General features: G+C 42.1%; 1 protein-coding gene across 3 annotated transcripts in view; it reads left to right on the top strand.

The window, feature by feature from the left end:
* The window catches only part of PTPN14 (protein tyrosine phosphatase non-receptor type 14), a 219,531-nt gene extending 197,186 nt beyond the window's left edge, over nucleotides 1–22,345 (top strand). For 2 of the 3 annotated variants that reach the window (XM_042474253.1, XM_042474265.1), the window contains exons 18-19: nucleotides 8,221–8,384; nucleotides 13,606–17,914. In XM_042474253.1, coding sequence (XP_042330187.1) covers nucleotides 8,221–8,384; nucleotides 13,606–13,734 — 293 coding nt within the window. In that variant the 3' untranslated portion in view covers nucleotides 13,735–17,914. Of the gene's footprint in view, nucleotides 1–8,220; nucleotides 8,385–13,605; nucleotides 17,915–19,044 lie in introns of those variants that run through there. The other variant, XR_006104577.1, reaches the window with a different exon arrangement.
* Nucleotides 22,346–23,391: the final 1,046 nt, after the last annotated feature.

Here is a 23,391-nt window from a genome sequence, read left to right as displayed (position 1 = left end):
TCTAGATTTTGTGGGTTGAAGCAAATTCTTCCCAGAGGACCTTAAAGTATGAGGTGGGCTATGTGGAAGAAGGTGTTCCCATAAGTAGTCTGGACCCAAGCCATGTAGGGCTTTAAAGGTAATAATGAACATCTTGTACCGCGCCCGGAAGCTAATTGGCAGCCAATGAAGGGATTTTAAAACAGGTGTTATATGGTCAGATCTTGGTGTACCTGAACCAATCTGGCTGCCATATTCTGCATCAATTGAAGTTTCTGAACTTGGCACAATGGTAGCCCCAAGTAGAGCATGTTGCAGAAGTCAAGTCGAGAGGTTACCAGCTCATGTATCACCTGGCTCCAGGAAAGGTCACAGAAGACATATCAGCTGAAGCTGGTAGCAGGAGCTCCTGACCATCGCATCTACCTGAGCTGTCAACTGAAGCGACGAGTCTAGGAACACCTCAAGCTGCAGACAGGGTCCTTCAGGGGAAGTGTGACCTCATCCAGAACTGGCTGGCATATCTCCATTCTCGGATTAGGAGTCCCTATAGCATGTACCTCCGTCTTACCTGGGTTCAGTTTGAGTTTGTTTTCCCTCATCCAGTCCATTACCGCCTTAAGACAGTCATTCAGAGGAGAGATGCCATTCTTAGTCACTGCATCAGTCCGAGACATAGAGAAACATATTTGGGTGTCATCATCGTACTGACAACACCCTGCCCCATGTCTCCGGATGATCTCGCCCAGCCGCTTCATGTAGCGGTAAAATCTGTAATTTTGGCCCCAAAACCTGTGTTCAACTTATAAATGAGGTCAACTTATATATATATGAGTATATACAGTATAGGACCACTGTGTTGTCCTGGTGATGGTTTTTCATCACATTATGTCATTTACATGGGCCTTGTCTACAGTTGCACTTTCCAAGTTGTTATCGTGCTTGTCTGGGCCCAACAGCAACCCACATAATAATTGGAAAAGCATTTAAATAATGTATGGGCAGTTGGTAGCTAGAGTGCTGTTGGTACATTACACCAGTGATTGGCTTTTCCAGTGTCATGCAGAGATGGTGAGAAAAGGCAGAGAAAATCTGCCTGATGCAAATAGTCTATTTCTCTAATGTCTCACTTCTGTCTCAGCCACTCCACTTGCATCTCCCCCCCCCCCCCCCTGCCATTATCTGTACCAGCATAGTGCACCAACATAGGATCTGGACCGAGGGTCATAGAAGCAATGGTAGCTCTCCGGTCCTCTGGGAGGAACTTACTACAGCCTCTAAAATCTAGGCTTGCGGCGACCTCCCAGAGGGCGTTCTCTGCTGTCGCCCCCAAACTCTGGAACGACCTGCCGGATGAGATCCGTCAGATAACATCATTAGACAGCTTTAAAAAAGTGGTCAAGACGGATCTCTTCCGGCAGGCCTTTCCAGATTAACCATCCCGGCCCAGGTTCCTGATTCCCTCATTCCTCCCGTGGCCCCATCTTAGTGATGGTCGAGGATCAACAGAGGGATATCAGGGTTTTTAGTTTTTAATTGTTGTTTTTATGCATTGACATTGTGTTTTTAATATGTTATACTGTTTAATATTGTCTTAAGGGGGGGAGGGATAAAGTGTTTTTAATTGTCATATTTTACTGTCGTTAGCCGCCCGGATTGGTTTGCCAGAGGGCAGTATACAAATAAATATTATTATTATTATTATTATTATTATTATTATTATTATTATTATATGGGCCAGAGCCTGGCTCTCATAATCCTGACCCAGAAGCATTCTTGAAGTAAAGTAAATGAAATGGGGCTAATAACACAAGTTACGAGCAAGCCACTTTATGGGATTGAGAAGCTACGGAGTTGAGACTGCCATGGTCACCCTGGCCGATGATCTCCGTCTGGGCATGGACAGGGGTAGCGTGTCCCTGTTAGTGCTTTTGGACATCTCGGCGGCTTTCGATACCATTGACCATGGTATCCTTCTGAAACGCCTGGGGGAGTTGGGTATCGGGGGCACTGTGCTCCAGTGGTTCCATTCCTACCTCTCGGGAAGATTCCAGATGGTGCAGCTGGGAGACTGTCACTCCGACAAGAGGGCCCTTACATCTGGCATTCCTCAGGGAGCGATTTTGTTCCCCATGCTATTTAACATTTACATGAAGCCGCTGGGAGAGATCATCCGGAGACACGGGGTGCGGTGTTATCAGTACGCTGATGACACCCAAATATGTTTCTCTATGTCTCCGACTGATGCAGTGACTAGGGATGGCATCTCTCCTCTAAATGCCTGTCTGGAGTTGGTAATGGGCTGGATGAGGGAAAACAGACTCAGCTTGAATCCAGAGAAAACGGAAGTACTCGTGATAGGTTCCCCGGGCCCAGGGAAGGAGGTTTGTCCACCTGTCCTGAACGGGGTCACACTCCCCTTGAAGGACTCAGTTCGCAGTCTGGGGGTGCTTCTGGACTCGTCGCTCCACCTTACATCTCAGGTGGATGCAACGGTCAGGAGCACCTGTTATCAGCTTCGGCTGATACGCCAGCTGCGACCCTACCTGGGCCGGGGGGACCTTGAAATGGTGGTACATAATAATAATAATAATAATAAAGTTTTTATTTGTACCCCGCTCCTTCCCAAGATCAGGGCGGCTTCCAATCAACAATTAAAACAGAATAAATACATATACATAAAACAACCAAATACAATAAAAACAGGCTAAAATGCCCCATTAGCCCAACCTCTTGGCCACGAAAGAGGAGGGAGGCCCACAGGATTTTTAGTCGGGGAATGCCTGTTGGAACAGGAAGGTTTTCAGGTCCTTCCTGAATTGGGCCAGGGTGGTAGTCGAGCGGAGCTCAGTGGGCAGCGTATTCCAAAGGGCTGGGGCAGCGGTGGAAAATGTCCTCCGTGTGGTGGAGGATAATCTAGCCCCAGGCACCTTCAGTAGTTGCTGCCCAGACGTTCTGAGGGTGCGAGGCGGAATGTACGGGGAGAGGCAGTCCTTTAGGTATCCTGGGCCTAAGCCATTTAGGGCTTTATAGGTAATCACCAACGCCTTATATTGAGCCCGGAAGCGGATGGGCAGCCAAAGGAGATCTTTCAGTACCGGTGTTATGTGGCTGGTCCTGGAAACGCCAGTGACCAGCCGGGCTGCCATGTTCTGCACCATTTGCAGCTTCCGAGTTTGGTATAAGAGTTGCCCCATGTAGAGTACATTGCAGAAATCCAATCTCGAGGTTACCAGAGCATGTACAACAGTTTCTAGGTCCCTCTGGGCCAGGTATGGGCGCAGCTGGCGAATAAGCCGGAGCTGATAACAGGTGCTCTTGACCGTCGCATTCACCTGAGTAGTCAGGTGAAGTGACGAGTCAAGAAGCACCCCCAGACTGCGCACGGAGTCCTTCACAGGGAGCGTGACCCCGTTCAGGACAGGTGGAACCACCGCCATTCCTGGACCAGGGGAACCTATCACTAGTACCTCCGTTTTCTCTGGATTCAGCTTGAGTCGGTTTTCCCTCATCCAGCCCATTACTGACTCTAGACAGGCCACGAGAGGAGAGACCCTATCCCCGGTCACTGCATCAGTCAGAGACATAGAGAAAATGATTTGGGTATCATCAGCGTACTGATAACCCCGCGCCCCATGTCTCCGGATGATCTCTCCCAGCGGTTTCATGTAAATGTTGAATAGCATGGGAGACAGAATGGCTCCTTGAGGGACCCCAGTTTTAAGGGCCCGCTCATCGGAGCACACGTCTCCCAGCTGCACCATCTGGGACCTCCCAGAGAGGTAGGACCGGAACCACTGGAGCGCAGTGCCCCCGATTCCCACCTCTGCCAGGCGCCCCAGAAGGATACCATGGTCTATGGCATCGAAAGCCGCTGAGATGTCCAAGAGCACCAACAGGGACACGCTTCCCCTGTCGATGCCCAGACGGAGATCATCGACCAAGGCGACCATGGCCGTCTCAACCCTGTAACCCGCCCGGAAGCCAGTTTGAAATGGGTCTAGATAATCAGTTTCCTCCAAGACCGTCTGAAGCTGGATCGCAACCGCCCTCTCGATCACCTTACCCAAGAATGGCAGCAGCGAAACTGGCCGATAATTATTATGTACCAGAGGGTCGAGGGAGGGCTTTTTTAATATCGGTTTTACAATGGCCAATTTTAATTCCGATGGAAATTGCCCTTCCCTCAAAGAAGTGTTAATAATCCGGCGCAACAATAATGTTGCCGCCGGCCCCCCCGGGCCGCTAGCCACGAGGGACAGGGATCGAGAGAGCAGGTTGTTTTCCGAACACTTCCGACGATCTTGTCCACGTCCTCAGTACTCACCGACTCAAACTGATCCAGTTTAATAGAGTCCACGGAGGCTCTGGATACCTCTACTCTAGGTTCTGCTCGAATGTCAGCATTAAGACCTTCGCTTATACGAGAGGTTTTATCCGCAAAAAAGTCATTAAATTGGTCGCAGCAGGCCTTAGAAGGTTCAAGGATCTGGTTCAGGGCGGGAGGGAGCTGAGTTAGCTCCCTAACCACCCTGAACAACTCTGCTGGACGTGACTCTGCGGACGCAATACGAGCACCATAGAACGACTTCTTTGCTGCTAGTATTGCCTCTCCGTAGTCCTTTAACAGTTGGGCTAGGAGAGCCTTGTCGTCTAAGCAAAGGTGTTTCCGCCAACGGTACTCTAGCTGTCGCAGTTCCCGCTTCCTCGTTCAGAGATCTTCCGTATACCAGGGCTTACACTTGGAAGCAGGCCTGAGAGGGCGCTTAGGAGCGATGCTGTGTATAGCCCTAGACAGACCGGTATTCCAGATACCGGTAAGGGCATCAACAGAATCGCCGTCACTACCAACCATGAGCCCCTCTAAGGCTTCCTGGAACCTTTTGGGTTCCATCAGCCTTCGAGGGTGGACCATCCTAACAGGTCCACCACTCCCGGGGGGGATCTGGGTAGAGACCTTGATTTTAGCCTCCACCAGGAAATGATCCGTCCATGACAGGGGGGAAATATTAATTATTTCCGCCCACAGATTTTCCGCATCCGAACAGAAGACCAAATCGAGAGTATTACCCACACAATGCGTAGGACCCTGTATCAGCTGGGACAGGCCCATGGCCGCCATGGTATCCATGAATTCCCGAGCCGCACCGGATGGAATATAGCTGGCCGTGAGGGAGATGTTGAAGTCACCCAGGACAAGAAGCCTGGGCGTCTCCAACATCAGTTCAGCGACCAGCTGTGTCAGCTCGTTAAGGGAGTCCGCTAATGCACGGGGTGGCCGATACACTAACAGAATCCCTAGACTGTCCCTAGCCTTTAGGGTCAGGTAAATACACTCGATATAGGAGGTCTGTCGGATGTGGTTCCTGGTGAGGGACACGGTGTTCCTATGTATCAAGGCCACACCCCCCCCCGCCTGCGCTGGTCCTTCACCGAGAACCTGGCAGGCAGGGCCTGAGCCCACACTGCGTCTCCTTCAGGCCCAAGCTAGGTCTCGGTAATGCAAGCCAGATCGCACTTTTGATCCTCCAACATATCGTGGAGGATGTGGGTCTTGTTGTTTACTGATCTGGCGTTGCACAGGAGCAGCGACAGGGTTTGTGGCACGGTTGGAGCGACCCTCAGGTTCCTAAGGTTGGGATAGGGACAGGAAGGAGGGATAGATATGATGCATCGATCTCTCCTTCCCCTGGAACGCAAGTCCCTTCTCCCACCACCATACCTCCCCCTGCCCCACACTACCTCAATAGGAGCTCCGCTCGTGATGGTGTTATCCCTTCCCTCCCCGGCCCATGCATTCCCCGCATCCACAACCTCCCCCCACCCCTCTATGGCCATATGAAGAGCAGAGGTTAGTCACCCCAGGCATCCTCTGCTCTCGGGCTAACCCAAGCCTCCCTAACCCAATAAAAGCTGCGCAGTTCCGCAGCAGCGGTGCTCCTTAGTCCGTGGGCAGCACTCCCGGGGCGGTGTGCAGATGCGCACCTCCGACACCCTGGGAGGAGGCCGCCCGGCAGAAGGCGCAGCTCTGGCAGCAACGGTGGTCCGGCGAGGAAGGCGAAGGGGGCGTGTCAGGGAGGGTCCGGTTTCCCGGCGTTTATACATGCTCTGGTAACCTCTCGCTTGGATTTCTGTAATGCGCTCTACATGGGGCAACCCTTGTACCAAACCCGGAAGCTACAATTGGTTCAGAATATGGCAGCAAGGCTGGTCACTGGATGTTCCAGGACCAGCCATATAACACCTATATTGCAAGACCTACATTGGCTGCCCATTTGCTTCCGGGCGCAATACAAAGCGTTGGTTATAACCTATAAAGCCCTAAATGGCTTGGGCCCAGGGTACTTGGAGGACCGCCTCCCCCCATACTGTCTGCCCCGCACTCTCAGATCGGGCGAAAAACATCTTTTAAGAGTTCCTAAGACAAGGTATGTGTCTTCTTCTCAAAGGGCTTTCTCCATCATGGCCCCTCAGACCTGGAACTCTGCCCGACGAGCTCCGCTCAGCAACCTCTCAAGATCTCTTTAGGAAAAATTTGAAGACCTTTCTTTTCCGTCAAGCCTTCCCCCATGTGCCTCAATGACCATTCTTTCTCTCCCTTGTTGCATATTGTTCGATCCAGCTATTTTTGTTGTATGGTTTTAATTGGTTTTAGATTGTGAATGATTGTATGGAATATTTTTAGATTATTCTGTATTGTTTTTAATTGCTATGGGTGGGTTTTTGTATTGTTGGGATATGGGTTGTTATATTGTCTTTGATGGAGATGTTGTAAACCGCTGTGATCTGCAAGGAATAGCGGTATAGAAATAAAATTTCATTCATTCATTCATACTGGTCTGCCACCTATTGCTCAAATTGACTTTGTAAGAGAACTGTTTGCTGACTTGCTAAAGATCATGTCGTGATGGGGATCCCCTTGAGAAATGAACATAGCTCGCTGACAGAACACTTGTTTTTTGTGCCAACGTGTTTAGATTGAATCACCTGAAAGCATGGATGGAAAAATTTACAGGACACAAAGCTCCAATAATTTTGTTCCTTCAGTTTCCTTCCAGTTACTTTGAAAATTGTGTTTTAAATGCATTTATCTGGGGCAAAGGCCCATAGCTTTCTGAAAGGAGCGATGATCACTCCCAAAAAGAAATATCATTTCATTAGTGATATTCAAAAAATGGTCATGTTAGTCTTGCAGCATAATAGGAGTCCTGTAGCACTTTTGAGACCAAGGAAAAATAACATCTTGCATAAGCTTTGGTGGATTCTAGTTCACTTCTTCAGATATGTCTAGTTTGCATGTCATTATAAGTCAGGTTTCAGGTGCCTGCTGGGATCAGTCGTTCTCACTAGGAATGGGCACAACCAAACAAACTACAGAATCTACACTTAGCTGCTTGTCCCCTTACAAGCCAAAGAAATAATCCATCATTTTTTCCTCTGGCTTGTTAGGGAAGAGACAAGTCTGAATAACCAAGATACTCCCAGGTTCAGCTTTCATGATAAGCAAACCATAGTCAGAAGGTATGTGGTTTCTTTAGTTTCTCCTCCTTACCCTGGGAGCAAGCAGCCAGTGTGCTGGCTTGTTTGAACACACCTATGTAATTAGTAAAATAGATTCTGTGTTAACACATAAGACAGCACATGGGAACAGACACAACAGTATAGGTGTTGTGATGAATGAGGCTTTCTCTGTATAGAAAAAAAATGTTTGAAGCAGCCCTAGTTTCTGCTTGTGAAGGAGGCATGTTTGAAATTCAGTCTCATTTTGCAAGGTAAGGCAAGGACCAGATGGATGCTCCCTTTCTATTAGATTCTGGCTCTGACAGGCATTTGTTTCAAGGGGACCTTGCTGCTGTTCTGATCCCAGCCTGTTAATAGGAGGAATTGCTGTAAGTAATGTCTACAGTCATCTGCTTCAGGGACCTAGGGATTTGCAGAGAGGGAAAGAGTGCCTCTGTGTGTGTGTGTGTGTGTGTGTGTGTGTGTGTGTTGTTTTTTTTAAAAGAGCTGTTTAATTTAAAGGACCAAAGTCCCAAGTAGTAATTGACACCCTGCCGGTACTTGCTGGATTCAGTGCCATTTGCTGTCCGGAGGCCAAATAATTCGTGTCTTTTCAGAACTGTAAATTATCATAATTTAAGCAGAAAGTTACTCCTCCATACATTTGTCTCTGTTCGTGTGAAGCTGCATCCAATTCAGTAAGGGGAGGGTTGTAATTTTCTTTTTATTCCCACCTTGCAGCCTATTTGGAAGAAATCCAGTCTGTGCGGCGCCATACCAACAGCGTTCTGGACAGTAGTAACAACTGCAACCCTCCAATTGTAGTGCACTGCAGTGCAGGTGTGGGAAGGACAGGTGTGGTTATTTTGACAGAACTCATGATTGGCTGCCTGGAGCACAATGAAGTAAGTAGATTTGCCTACCAAAAGGTGCTCATTTCTCACTAATAGGAGACATTGACAATAACAGATTCACCAAGCTCTGCTGCAGAGGTAACCTTGGAGGTCTGAAGGGGGGCCACAGATTCCAGAGCAGTGCCCCCCCCCCTTCAGATCTGTGATAGCCAAAATAAGAAAATGTCCTGCAGCTTCTTAAAGACAAACAGGTTTATTATAACAGTAGCCTTGGTGGACTGGTTCATCAAGGTCTGTTATCTTTGGTTAGGGAAAAAAGATCTCTGTGTTATTTATCTATATATTCTCTTCCAGGAAGCTTAGATCTCAGAGGTCACAATTGGCATGGCTTATGCTCAGTGATTCTGAGATTTGTAATTCAAGGTATCTGGAAGTCAGCAAGTTCTCTATCTCTGACTACAGCACTCCATTGCTGATCTAGAATTTGCCATTCTCAATCATTTCTGGCATGAAACTTCTGAATGCAAACTAATCAAAAGACGTGATTCTATCCATTTAGGCTTTTATGAAGACTTGGGTTTTTTGGCACTCTACAAATATTAATTAGCATATCATAGCTAGGATAATTGTATTACCACCCAACTATTGCTGTTGTGTTAGATGAACCTGGGAAATCAAAATTCAAATCCCCACTGGACTGTGAAACTAATTTGTGAAAGACCTATGTTTCATGTTATCTCAAACGTGCAATTGAAGAGAAAATCCCCCCCCCCCCCTTATACTTCTGGCATGCACAGAAGACCCTGGAGAGGCAGAGCTTTAACAAAGATAAGAAATAGCAGAGGATTCTGTTTCTCATCTTCTCCAAACCACAGTGTAAGGAAAAGTTTTGAAGATGGAAATGCTGTGGGCTTGTGAATACCCAGCATGATGTAGTGGTTTGATTATTTTATCTGTGAGCTGTTTTGGGTCCCTTTCTGGGAGAAAGATGGCATAAAAATGAAATGAACATAAGTAAGTAAGTAAGTAAGTGTTGGACTATGACTCTGGAGGCCAGGGTTCAATTCCCTATTGGGCCATTAAATGCACTGGGTGATCTTGGGCAAATCACATGCTCTTAGCCTCAGGGGATGGCACTGGCAAACATCCTCTGAACAAATCTTGCCAAGTAAACCTCATGATAGGTTCACCTTAGGGTTCCATAAACTGAAAAATAACTTGAAGGCACACAACAACAACAACAAGCAGATTTCTGGGCAACTAATTTTAGAACCCAAAAATTGGCTTATGCAAGATTTCCCACAGGATGTCATTATGCTAACTAAATGTTTGGCCCTTTCTGTGAACAGGAGAAACAAAGCAAATTATGCAATACTTGCAAATGTGGGTTCTCTTGATAGAGATTTTAAAATCTTATTTTAATCACATTTTATAAACAGTTCAGAGTAAGTCCCTTTAAGGGCAACATATATGTTAGGAAAAGACTTCATAGTCTTCCTCTGTCAGAGAATCATAGAGTTGGAAGAAACCACAAGGTCCATCCAGTCCAACCCCCTGCCATGCAGGAAATCACAATCAAAGCATCCCCATCTCTTCAAAGTATAGATAAAGGAGCTGCATATTTTACATTACTTCATGTAAAAGAAAACGTAGTGGTGCGATTAGTAATGTTAGACTGGATTTAATGTGATAAGCCAGTCCTACAGTGTTTGAAGACACATCTGAGCATTCTGCCTTGAATGTCTATCTAAAGTCCTGCCTTGACAGCACCATAAGCTGAAACCTGACATGCAAAACAATGGGAAAGATTCTTGGGTAACCATCTGCATCACATCCATCCCTGTTGTTTTCATGTTTGGTGAGTTCTTATTTGTTGACCTTGAGGGAGACATTCAAAACTCACCTGTCCTAAGAAAATCAGTGTTTAATTCTCTTCAGAGCTTGAAAAAGTTACTTTTTGACACACACATTCAGAATTCCCAGCAGAGAATTCTGGAAATTGTAGTCCAATGCCATCCCCTAACTTTTCCTCTTTTTTTGATAGACTTTCATAATCCAGGACATAATTCTTTTTGTATTTCTGTGGGACATGTATTCTGCAAAAAGGATACACACCACCTACCCTCCCTGTTTAAAACATACATGACACTAGCAAATTTATGCAAAAAATTAGGTTCATAGTCAGTTCACTGTGGCAAGAAATGAGGACAAGGAGACGAGCAGAGTGAGGTTCAGGAGAAAAGGAAAAGGGGGAGGTGATAATACAGTATAGGATTAGAGTGATGAGTTGGAGAATGGCAACCCCATGTGAGATGTGTTAAATTGCCAAATCTAGAAGCCTTTCCCAGCCCATCTGCAGACACTTCATCACACCTTGCCAAGCATCTTTTATTCATAAAATGTCTTGTCTGTTGCATGGTAATGTCCGTGCTGTTATATTGTGTATTCAGATAATCCTTACTGAATACCCGTTTCAGATAAATATATTTACTCATTGTATCACTACAACAACAAATTTGCTATATTTGTTGTACAGAAATAGTTATACAATACTGTATTTGTCTTCATTGAAGGTCCAGACTTACAGCTTTGCCAAATATTTAAACAAATATTTTGGTTATATTTAAAATTTCAAAATCTGGCAAATGCTGATCATTTTCTGGAAGCATTAGCCATATGATATGTCTGTTCACCAATTTAGTTTGATCATTCTTCAATTTTCCAAAAACTTCGTGACCTTTTATCAATTGACAGTTGTTCCTGTATTTTATATCTGTATATGTGTTGGCTCCATATGGTCAGTTAAAAAATGAATCCAATGTCTTAACATTTTTACTACACCTTTTAAGTGACTTTAAAAGATCCAGGGAACTCAGATGTTTCATTCAAAATCCCTAATTGTGAAAATGTATTTCAAATTTTTATGGCTTACCTCTGAGAGCTTGAAACTTTAATTTTAAATGGTTTCAACTGTATAGATTGTATAATTGCTTTAAAACATTTTATATTACTGATGCTTTTGTATGTTTTTATACTCATTTTAATAGTTAGTAAGTTTCCTTGGGTTCCAGTATTTCAGAAGAGGCAGATACATAAATCCCTTTAGATCACTGGTTTCCAGTCTTTCGTCCCCAGACATTGCTGGGCTGCAGCTTCTAAAAGCCTTTACCAATAGCTTAACTGGCTAGCACTTCTTAAAATTGTACTCCAACAAAATCAAGAGACCCATGCTTAGGAACCATTGCATTAGATAGATTTTCCAACCTGATTTCCAACCTTTACACTGTATAAAACAAATTCCAGTGCTTTCAACAGGGACTTACTTTCAAGTAAGAATTGCAGATGTGGTATACACTTACTGCTAAACAGTAAAGAATATTTTTTCCAGGCATAAAGGTTTTAACAAAGGTAATCAAAGACAGAGCAACAAGATTTAAATTACATTTTATAGTGCTAAATGCAAACCAAAGTTTGCATTTAGATGGTTCTGATAAAGTATATCTGCCCTAGACTTCTAAATGGTATGAAAACCTGACTTGGAAAATAAAGATATAACAACTGATTAAATGAAGAAGAAGAAAAAAAGGAGAGGAGAGAACCAGGCCAGATGCTCAGCTATTTAAGAGTTGGGTTGGGCTGAACGAGTCCAAACTAGCCTGCATATTTTCCCTGCATAGACAGGGCCCTGTTCTCACTGGCTTGGCAAAGCAATTAGGTCATGAGGTGATGATCAGATTCCACCCAATAGCATTCTTTGCTACAGTGATGATTTTTAGCAAAGTTTGGAAAAAAGCAGACCAACATATCTGTATATGTTAGAACTGAGAGTAGTTTCATTCAGTTCTTCAGATGAACTGTAGCACAGGGAGACCTAAAGAGAACATAAGCTGTGGTACATAGGCTTTGCATTCTGGGTAGAACTGATATATGTACACAGCACTGCCCCTCTCACAAGGGAGGAAGTTAGAAACATGTACTGGGTTGTACAGTACTGACTTTATTGAGTTCATTAAGGAGGGCCTCTAACTCATTGTGAAAGTACATGGTTTGCATGCAGAAGATCTCAGGTCCTGCCCTTGGATCTCCAAATCATGGAGGCATAAAGAATGAAATACATCTCTTCCTGCAGTGATGGCTGCCATCTTGATGTATTAGAAGGGGGATTATTGGACAATTTTTGGACAATAAGGGCAATGACTATCCATGGTTAGGTAGTCACGTTGGCCGTACAAAGTGCACCTGTGTCATACGTGACTTTCAGCTTATGCTGAAAGCTCTGTGCCAGAAGAGGCAATGGCGCATGTGACTGTGACGCACTGCAGGCACAAGCCCCATGGGGGGGGGGGGTCCAGAATGGATCCTCTGCATAAGGGAAGGGCACACTTTATATCATTTCCGGTGCCAAAATGTGCTTCTCAGTACCAGCTGCTGAACAATAAAAGCATGCAGGTTCTGTTTGGGCTTGGGATACCTATAGGCATCTGTTTGGCCACTGTGGGAATAGGAGATAGGCTAAATGGTGGGATCCAGCAGGGTTCTTTGTGCGTTCTCAGGAACAGCATCATAGGTTCTGACAACCCATTTCTCTCCTATGAAATAACAGATTGGGTAGTCTGCTAAATACCACTGTCAAGGAAACACAGTATAGCCCAGTTTATTAATTCATACCTCCTACCTCATTATTTGAAGGGGATGCATGAAAAACTGAAATTAATACCAGATGGACAGTTTATGCTACAATGTAGCTTTTGTACAAGCCCTGCAACTGTATGATACAATTAGGACTATACTGGGGAGATAGCAGTCTATTTCCACACTGGCATGGCCATGTTTGCTGGAGAATTCTTGAAATGGTAACCTCAAAAAATTAATATAGTATTTCCTAATTCTAGACTTAACATGGTTTTTAAAATACAAATAGCCATTGTAAGGGCTGAGAGGATGATGACTTTTGGAATTTTAACAGGTGCAGAGGAAGAATTTACCGTTTCTTCAGTTGCTGCCCACATCAAATGTTGATACTTGCATTGGATGGAAATCCCCAGTTCAGACTCATTGAATTAATGCTGTTGCAGATTCTTCCTCCCAGAAAAACAAAAAAGAATATAGTAGTCTGCAGGCAGCAAAAAAACACATGTGTGCGCGCACACACACACAATATCTGAGCAAAGCTCTGATCTGTAATCCGGTTTTTATTTTCTTTATCAATGTAGCTATTCATTTAGGGGGTTCACACAAAATATTTATATGAACTGTTCTTTTGATTTTACAGAAAGTTGATGTTCCAGTGATGCTGCAGCATCTCAGAGAGCAAAGGATGTTTATGATCCAGACCATCGCTCAATACAAATTTGTTTATCAAGTTCTCATCCTGTTCCTTCAAAATTCCAGACTCATATAACAACCTCAGAAGAGGTCCTACAGTTATAAAGCCCTCTGATTCTGGCGAAGAATCTCTCTCTCTCTCTTTTTGCCATGTCTGTTTTTTTACAGAATTTTACGGCACATGATCAACTTTGCCTCAACAGTAAGGAGACTTTGTTCTTCCCACATATTATTTTATACAAAATAATTTATTATTATTATTTTCCTGAAAATGATGTGTGAATTTCCTTAATTTGTGAAATGTGATGATTTTTGTAATAATGGAACCACATTTGACATGACATCTTCACTGCAACCTGACTTTAAAAGGGGGAGATATTTCCATCCAGTGATGTTCTCTTGTTCTTTGCATTGCTGTGTGATATGTTTAGCAGTTTGCATATTTTTATTTTTTGGCAGCATAATATTTTACAACCCTTATTTTAGGACCATGTAAATAAATACTCTACTAAAAGAGGCACTTGTCCAAATTTTAAAAGTGAAAACATTTCTATAATATTATTAAGAGGGAACAAACTGTTGTCCTGTGTCAGTTTTCTGCAACTTGATGCTGTCCAGATGTGTTGGACTTCAGTCCCATCTTCCCCAATCAATTGGGAGGGGGGGGGCATCAGGTTGTGGAAGGCTTCTGTATGGGATGTACATGTTGAATTACACAGAAGAAGCAAGACTTCAAATATAATGTCAAGGTCTTCACTGTTGGGCAAGAATTATCATAAGACTCAAGTTATGGCTAGAATGCATCTAGGTATGTAGCTACAAAATAACTAAGTTTGCATCTAGGTATGTAGCTACAAAATAACTAAGTTGCTGTATTAGGATCCCTTCCAAATGCTTCCCCTGAAAAATCAAAAATCTCTTGTCCCACCCGTGAGGCTGAATGGTAACTCTAGAAGAGGTTTTCATATGGTTTAGGAAAGGGGTCAGTGTAAATCCAAGGTCCCTAATATGAAATATCTGGAATTGGAGGAAGCTTTCAAACCAAGCTGTTGTTTTGATTAGGTGTTTCTTGGGAAACAAGCCATTGCAGTGTTCTTCTGTGGCAATCTATTAATGTGAAAGTGGCAGCTTCCGCTCATTTCATTAAGGTTTGGGCAGCAGAACCCTCAACCTCCACGACATAGCAGATTGTGCCCTAAGTATTTCCAAGCTCTGCTCTGCTATCTAGTCTGATGCTTAAAATTTATTATTATCATATACACATAAGAAGCTCTGATACATTGAGTTGCCCTGTTGATCCATCTACTCCACTATTATCTGTTCTGGTGAATAACTTTCCAAGGCCTCACTACCTGAGATTGTTTTAACTCAAATTCCTGTTTACTGACAGTGGCAGACATGGGCTCTGTCCATGAGCTGTCTACAAATTCTCCTTATGGGGACATATTCATATTGATCTGTTGTTGCTCTTTGTCTCGTTTGTGCATTTTGTTTCTGTTTTTCATTGTCATTCCAAGCAATAGTGGTTAAGCTGACTATGCTTAGGATGGGATGCAGATAGGTTGAAGTTGAGCCACTTTCAAGTTATCTGCCTACCGAAAAAGAAACATGAATCCCATTAGGAAAATAACTCCAATCTGATCAGTCATTGGGTTAGCCGGTAATTGATTAATCTCTTGATTAGACAAGCATATGGATAAAAGTCTTCATAAAAACATAAAAAAGAACCCTGCTGGATTAGTTCAAATGCTATCTAGTATAGCATTCTGTTCATACAGGTACCAACCACAAACAGGACATGAGTGTGATCACCCTCTCCTGCTTGTGTTTTCCAGCAACTGATACACAGAGGCATTCTGCCTTTGGTACTGAAAAGAAGGTATCTATTATGATGAATAGATACCAATAGCCCCATCCTCTCATGAATCTAATCTTTTAAATTGTTTGCCTTGGTGGTCATTGCTAGATCTTGTGGTATCAAAGCCACAGTTTCAAATCTGTGCTGAGTAAAGTCATCTGAGGAAGTAGATCACATTTACTAAAGCTTATACTACAGCGTCCTTTGCTCAGTTAGTCTCAAAGCTTCTACAGGATTGCATACTTACATTCCAGACTAATACAGCCCTCCACATTTAAATATTTGACTTTTGAGGGCTCACCGCACTTCCATTTGTTTGTCCTGAATGTTACATCATTCACCTTCAGTGGATGACCTCAAGTTAGTGAGAGTTGGAGAAAATAATCTCCCCTCCCATTTCCTCTGCACCATCCATAGGTTTACTCATTGCCATTATGTCTCCCTTTACACACAGTTAACAGCCCTAGTGCTATATACTTTCCTCACCAGAGGTTGCTTGAGTCATTTGTTGGTTTTGGTTTCCCCTTAATGTATTTCCTGTGTTCATAAGGCCCACAAGGCCCATTCTTTCCCTCATGGAAAGTAAGTGGAAATGTTGTAGTTTTCTCAAGTACATCTGGCCAAAGTGTGAACAGAATGCTGGACTAGATTGCAATTTTAATAAGAATAAATCTAATCCAACAGGACTCTTCTTGTATTCTTGAGAACATGTGTGTTTTTAGAAATGTGTGTGTATGCACATATTGTGTATACACAGATCAAATAAATTGTTACTAGTTTAATTTGAGGTAGCTTTTTTAATCCATTAAGGCTAAAGTCCCATGGAAACTTTCCTGGATATAAGACTACAATCACATCTGTGTAATCATCATTGAACAGAATGGAGCTTACTTCTGAGTAAACCTGCATATGATTGCATCATAAAAATATTTTCATCTGTTAATCTAGCTGGTGAATCAATTGAACTTTTTACCCCAAATAAAATGCAGACAGACCTTCTACAGGAAAAGAGTTCAAGCCAGCCCAAATGATTGGGGAAAATAAAATAAAGCGAAAAATCTCTTGCTGATGCTCCTTTAGAGATGCTGTTGATGCTTTAGTTAACTCCACTTTTCAGTCCAGCGTCTCCTTGTCGATGCCAACATATCTCTTGTTAAATTAGCTGCAACCATTTAAAGTCTTTTAGTGGCATCTGCGTGATAATTGCACAGAGACGCTTTGTATCTGGGAAGCCAGCCAAGGAATAAAACCTTGAAGCAAAGTGTATTAAATTAGTGATCTCATTATAGCTTTTTGAATAATTTCCTAATGATGAATTAAGTTTGAACCCAGAACTGTCAAGTCCCATTGCTCTGTTTGGCCTGACAGGTAGGGAGTAAGATAGGGGAAATAATCCGCTCCAAGGTCTGATTACTATGAGATCTGAGTTGTAATGGGTATATTCTTGGCTTTTCTGGAAGTGCACAAACAAAAAGAACTTATTTAATAAGCAGGCATAATGGAGGCTGAAAGGGGAAAGTTAGCAAGGTGTTGCCAAGGCTATTTGTCACTGTGTGTACACATGCACACAGAATTATAGAGGAGAGCCTTCTGCAATGAAGAACAATGCCCACAAGCAAGCCAAATTGTTACTAGCATAATCAGCAACCATTTTCATGCCATTCCTAAAATGGCTGATGGTGCTGAAAGTGACTTTCCTTCTTTTTATTATTGTTAAAATGCATGTTACATGCACTGCAGTTTTCACAGGAGATTTGAACTTGACAAGCTCTCTTTAACATCTTACTCCAAATGAGAGATCTTTGCATTTCTTCAATGATTCCTCACTGCCCTTATTTGTAATGTTAATGTCAGTGTTACAGTATTTATTTTACCAAGCCATAGTGCCTTTTAGTTATGCATCCAAGGCTGGGAAAGAGAGATTCTGATCAGGTCTTTCATTAGTCCCAGAGTAAATGACATAGGCGAATTATAGGGGGCACAGTTTAGTGGGATAACACATGCTTTTTTATGCAGGAGGTTTAATCCTTAACATTGCCAGATAGAGCTGGGAAAACCCTTGCCTGAAACCCATGGAGAGCTGCAGTAGCCAGTTTCAACAATGTTGTGCTAGATGGTCTGAGCAGTTTCCTGTGTATCTGTGCCCACTTACCTAAGGATGAACTAGCTCGAACTCCATGTTTTAGCACTTCACACATGAGCAGAAAGGAGTCTACCGAAAGCCTCCAGATTATACACTCCCTGCTCCTATGTCTCCTTCCAGTCCGGGATTATTTTGTTGACTTGTCTAGTGTTCTCAAGTCTCATCTAATTTGGAGTTTAATATAAATTGTTATTAACCGGGGATTTGTGTATAAAAAAGTAAGCAAGTAATGTTTACATTTCCTTACCTATATTACAAATACAGTGGTACCTCGGGATACGAAATACCCAGGTTACGAAATTTTCGGGATACGAAAAAATCCCATAGGGAATCATTGTTCCGGGTTACGAATGTTTTTTCGGGTTACGAAAAAACTTTTGGTGCTTTTTTCGGCTTTTTCGCACGGAATCGCGGCTTTTCCCCATTAGCGCCTATGGCAATTCGGCTTACGAAGGCTTTTCGGGTTACGAAAGCGGCCGCGTTACGAATTAATTTCGTAACCCGAGGCACCACTGTATAGGTTTATGTTTACCCCAGTTGCCCCTGCAAATTAATGGCACTGTTTTAGTAAAGAGCATAACTCAGATGAAGACTATTGATTTGTCTTCATCTGAGTTGCACAGATTGTCTCCCTGGCTATGTCAGATGACTAGTGCTATATTAACTATTAGAAAAATCTTGTGACAACATGACCTCATGCACTCAAATGGGACATTTTAGTCCCCAGGTGAACCATTTTGTTGCAGAATTTACACAGGAGTAGACCTACAGCATAAGTCTTTCCTGAACATTGTTCCCTGCATAATAGTAAGCATTCCCTTCAAATTTCAGCCACTTGCCATAAACAACATCCTTTCTATAAACACTAAAACAAACAAAAAACAATCTGAAGCTAGATATATTCTCCCTTCTCTATCAATTGTGTCATTATCCTAACCAACATTAGGACAACAAATCTCCAGTGCCTTTTCAGGGGCAAATCATAATGAAGAAACATGAGGTAGTTTGTTATTTGGTTGGTATCAGCAAAAGCCTTTCATTGGGGAGGAAATGGGTATTCAGTTGGACAGTAAATGACACACACACACACACTCTATCACTGTTAGTTTACTTATTTTAGTTTTCCTTATATTTCCTTATATTTTTCCCTAAGCACTCCTTTGGTTGTAGTAAAAAGGTAAAGGCAGTGCCTTGACATGAATGTCTAGTTATAACTGTCTGGAGGGGGCAGTGTTTATCTCCGTTTCTAAGTCAAAGAGCCAGCATTGCCCGAGGACTGCTCTGGAGGTCATGTGGTCAGCATGACTGTACCGAACAGTGTTGTCTTCCCACTGAGAAGTGGTACCTATCTATTTACTTGCATTTGCATGCTTTCTTACTGCTAGGTTGGCAGAAGCTGAGACTAATGGCTGGAGCTCACCCTGTCATGCAGCACCCGAGCCTCGAACTGCCAACTTTCCAATCTTCTGATCATCAGAACTGGCATCTTAACCACTAAGGCACCAAACTCTGTAATTATAGCACAATTCTAGTTGGAATAAGATAATGTACATCAGTGTAAACTGCAAGGTTTTTTTAATCACAGTTCATGAGGATTAAACACATATAAAATGGTGGCAGTTGGCTGTTTATCTGAATAGTTCCCATCTAGCCATAATGACTCATGCCTTGATGACCGCCAGATTTGACTGCTCTGGAACAATAACTGATCCAGATTATAGTGTGATGTCTGGAGCAGGCCACAGAGAACATATGATGCTAGTCTGAAACAATGAAACAGTGGCATTAGGCCCAGTTCAAGGTGCTGGTGATGACTTTTACATTCTAGTTTTTAGTGGCCAGTTGTTACTGATGGCTCATGTTGGTTGTTCAAGATAGGTTGTAATAAGTTCTTAATATCTTAACAGATTTTTTCCAAAAGTTTTTTTTTTAATGGAAAGCATGCCTACTTCCTTGGAGTGAGTTATTTTCTTTCAGCTTGTTTTATAGTACAATTATTACCAGGTTTCTAAACTTTAGAGATTATTTTTTAAATTGTGTCCTTCTGATAGTTCTCAATTGTAAAACAGTTGTGTGCTGGTTTTATCTGTACTCCATGTAATGGCCAACATTTCTCAAAAAAAAAATAATTTCCTCAGCTAAACTAACAGATCTACCCCATACATTACACAGACATACAATAACAGCAGGATTTCAAGAATAAAAGAGAAGTTTAATATTTAATAATGTCAGAAGTGAGTCTTAAAATCCATTTAAATCTCTTCACTTCCACATGGAAAGTACAGAACCTAAGGTATCTTTGGAAAAATACAACTTGCTACGTTAGGCTTGACAGTTTGAAATTCTCTAATACAATACTTACTTGTATCAAACCAATATAATATTTATGTAGCACAGCGAAGCTTATTTGAGACACCCACCTGGGGCTAAAGTCCATGTTTTTCAACAGGACAGCAAGCATCATGGTTATATATTTAGCTGCTATTTACATATTACTTAAAGAGTGAGCCATGTTTGTAGAGTCCAGCTGGGTAAGAGAAAGTGTGGCTGGCAGTTGTGTTGTGGTTTAAATGATTTGGAAGCACATGATTAACAGTACTGGGAGTGTCATGCTTCAACCCAAGCTTGTCAGAAAATTACATGTGCCATGAATGCAAAAAGAACAGTTTGTTAATATTTGTTAAAATTTGTTAAGATACTGATAAGATACTGATAATCCCCAGAAAGCTGATATTCGTAGAAAACACATCCCAGAAACTTGTCACTATTCCTTTTTAAACATTCTTGACCAAGATTGTGCATTCAGTTGTTACCTTCTTTGCTATTACTTGTCTTAATTGCTAGTTAAATGACCTTTAGTAGCTGTAGCTTATTAGGATCTAATCATAGTGTGTAAAATACATTAATCTTGTAATTATGTATACCAAGGTGTAAGTCCCATTGAATTTAGTGAGGCTTACCCCACTACATGAGCATATGTAGGACTGCAGCCCAAAATCATATGATGTCCCCAGAAGGAAAATAGGTTGTCACAACCCCATCCTTGTTGGGGTTATAGCCTGTATGTCAGACACATTTCCATTATCATCTTAATTTTTAAAGCACCAGAAGGTATTCCTCTGGCATAACAAGAAGTTTTATCCCATAGATTCAAAACAAGGTTAGTGCAATTTAATTGGCTTTCCCATGTACTATCAGAATGGCTAGTTGTTTGTTTTTTTTTTTCTGGGAGTGCACAGAAAGTTCCTAGGTTACTTTGAATCATCACATGTGCCTACAAATTCATCCAAGGCAACCACAAAATTACCATAACTTCCTGAGCCTTTTTGGTGTATTGAAAATTCCTGTGCAGCTTCTTATTCAGATGAAACTGAAATTGAAACCTCTACTCCTACTGCAAATCTAAAGAATATGGCTACAGAGCCATAAAAGGCACAGTAACATAGCAACTTCAGATTCTATAATTCTTGGCTAAACAGCTCAGAAACAGTCTGCTGTTAAATCATAGATGGAATTCCTGCCACTTGACCATTAATAAGAAGAACTTATTCACCTGAATCCTGTTATTAATTTCAATTAAAGTAAGCCTGTAGGATCAGTGGGAGTTACCTGTGTTGTAGCTCATCATCTAACAATTTATTCTATGGGCATAGTCTCATGGGAGTAGCGCAAGAGAGAAACAGTGTCTAGAAATTAATTCATCACTGCCGGTCTTCATTTAAAACTTGGCATTACTACTTTCCCACATGCCTTGCTTGCTACTTTCTTCTGTTGCTGTCCAGTTTTTACAAGGACATTACTAAGAGTAAAAATGCAAGGTAACAAGGCTGCTGAGATCACTTGTGAGGGGAACATTCTCTCTACACATATGCAGAGATCTTACAGTATTTTGTAGAAAGGTTGCAGTGCAGATGATTCTGAACATCTGTATGTATAATCAAATCTGAAGTGTGTTATAAAAATCTACACACTAAAACAACAATCTTATACCAAGTTTCCTCAGAGTAAGCACCACTGAAATCCATGTGACTTTCTTTTGGGTAAATATGTAAAGGATTCCATTGTAAGATTGCATTATTTGACACTCTTACCAAGAGGTAATTTCCACTGAACTTAGTGTGGCTTACTTCTGAGTACACATGTATAAGATTGCACTGTAAATCAGTTTTGTATCACTGGATTGTTCTTACTTTGATTTTGCTGCAGTATTTTTATGCACCAGCTGGAATTTGCTTGGTTAACTCGAGTCCAAAGCCATTATTGGAGAGACTTAAGTACTTCCGTATGTATACATTTTGTAACAATTGAATTCAGCTGTTATGATTTCCATAAATTCATTATGACTGCCATTAATCTTTTTTTTTATATCACTGAAAACCTGAAAATCTATGCATGCTATTTTGTATCCTAATGTATATTCATATCAGTACATAAGCTTATGCTTGTCGGTTTTATTTTTACAGAACCGATTGACTTTTGACAGTATTTTTGCACTTTTTCTCTTTCCCTCTGTTTTTATAAAGTTTTCTTCATCATTAATAACTGCAGTATTTTTTACACCTTCCACTGCCTTTATGTAAATATCTGCCTTTTCAAATGTAAGAAAGTTTTGACTCAAGCTCTTTTTTGTAAAAAAAAAAAAACTATGCTTAACCATATTATGCAATAAAAATTTTTTCCTGTAAATTCTACTTGTTCCCCGTCTTCTTGAAAATGAGAACTTCATTTGCACACCACACTAACCCATGATTTATGTTATCTATTCTGGTCTATTTCTCACCCCATTTGTCATTTCCTGTTTCAGGATGAAAAAAGAGTTCCAGATTCAGTCATAATCACAAACTACAGCTTATAATGATGATTTGCAGTTGCCTAAGAAACCATGGTTTGTTTACAGGACATTTCAATACAACAAGCTAGAATTTAACAATGAACAACCTGATTTACTGTTACATACAAACCTAGCTAATGATGGGTCTGTTTATTAGTGTAGTAGATTCCATAGGTTTAGAGCAGTACAGTACTGTACAAAAATTGGCCTACCTGACCAAATGCAACCACTATCAGATGCTTCATAAGTAGCCAGTGGCCTAAATCCTGTTAGGGACATACATATAAGTGGTCCGTAAATATTCAGTTGTCCTTTATTTAGACACCAGAGTTAGTATTCCCTTCCTCTTTCCCCAGCACCCAATCCCCCTGCCCCTGAATTTACTGATAAGACTCTAAAGGCATACTACATGACCATTCTGTATCTCGTTAATGTTTTTGAGGGGTTTTTTTTACAGTTGAGAACGAAATGAACTCAGAATATAGTATAACTCTTATATACACAGGGATAAATTTCCTCACTTACCACAGACAGTAAAAATCATGGATAATAGCAAACCTTGTATTTTCACTGGAAGTTAACCATAGTCATGCTGGAGAACCTCCAAATGCCTAGAAAGACTCCACCCCCGCCCACCCGGATATGGGCAAGTGAAGTACAGGTTGCTTACCTGTAACGGTGTTTCTTCGAGTGGTCATCTGCGAATACATACAAATGGGTTTCACTGCGCCTGCGCAGTGCTGCTCGGAACCTACTGGAATCACTGTGCAGAGCTCACTCTGCACAAATTGCAACTTTTTGGCGGTAACTCCGCCCACCCGTTATAAGGCCCCTGCCTTCCCGCTCTTTCCCCAGTTCCGCAATTTTTCCGCCAAGCAGGCGATGGAAAGAGAGCCAATGT

The sequence above is a fragment of the Sceloporus undulatus genome, chromosome 1 (assembly GCF_019175285.1).
Source record: "Sceloporus undulatus isolate JIND9_A2432 ecotype Alabama chromosome 1, SceUnd_v1.1, whole genome shotgun sequence".
Classification (NCBI taxonomy): Eukaryota; Metazoa; Chordata; class Lepidosauria; order Squamata; family Phrynosomatidae; genus Sceloporus; species Sceloporus undulatus.
Note: the sequence above shows the minus strand (reverse complement) of the source record. Positions and strands in the feature narration are given on the sequence as shown.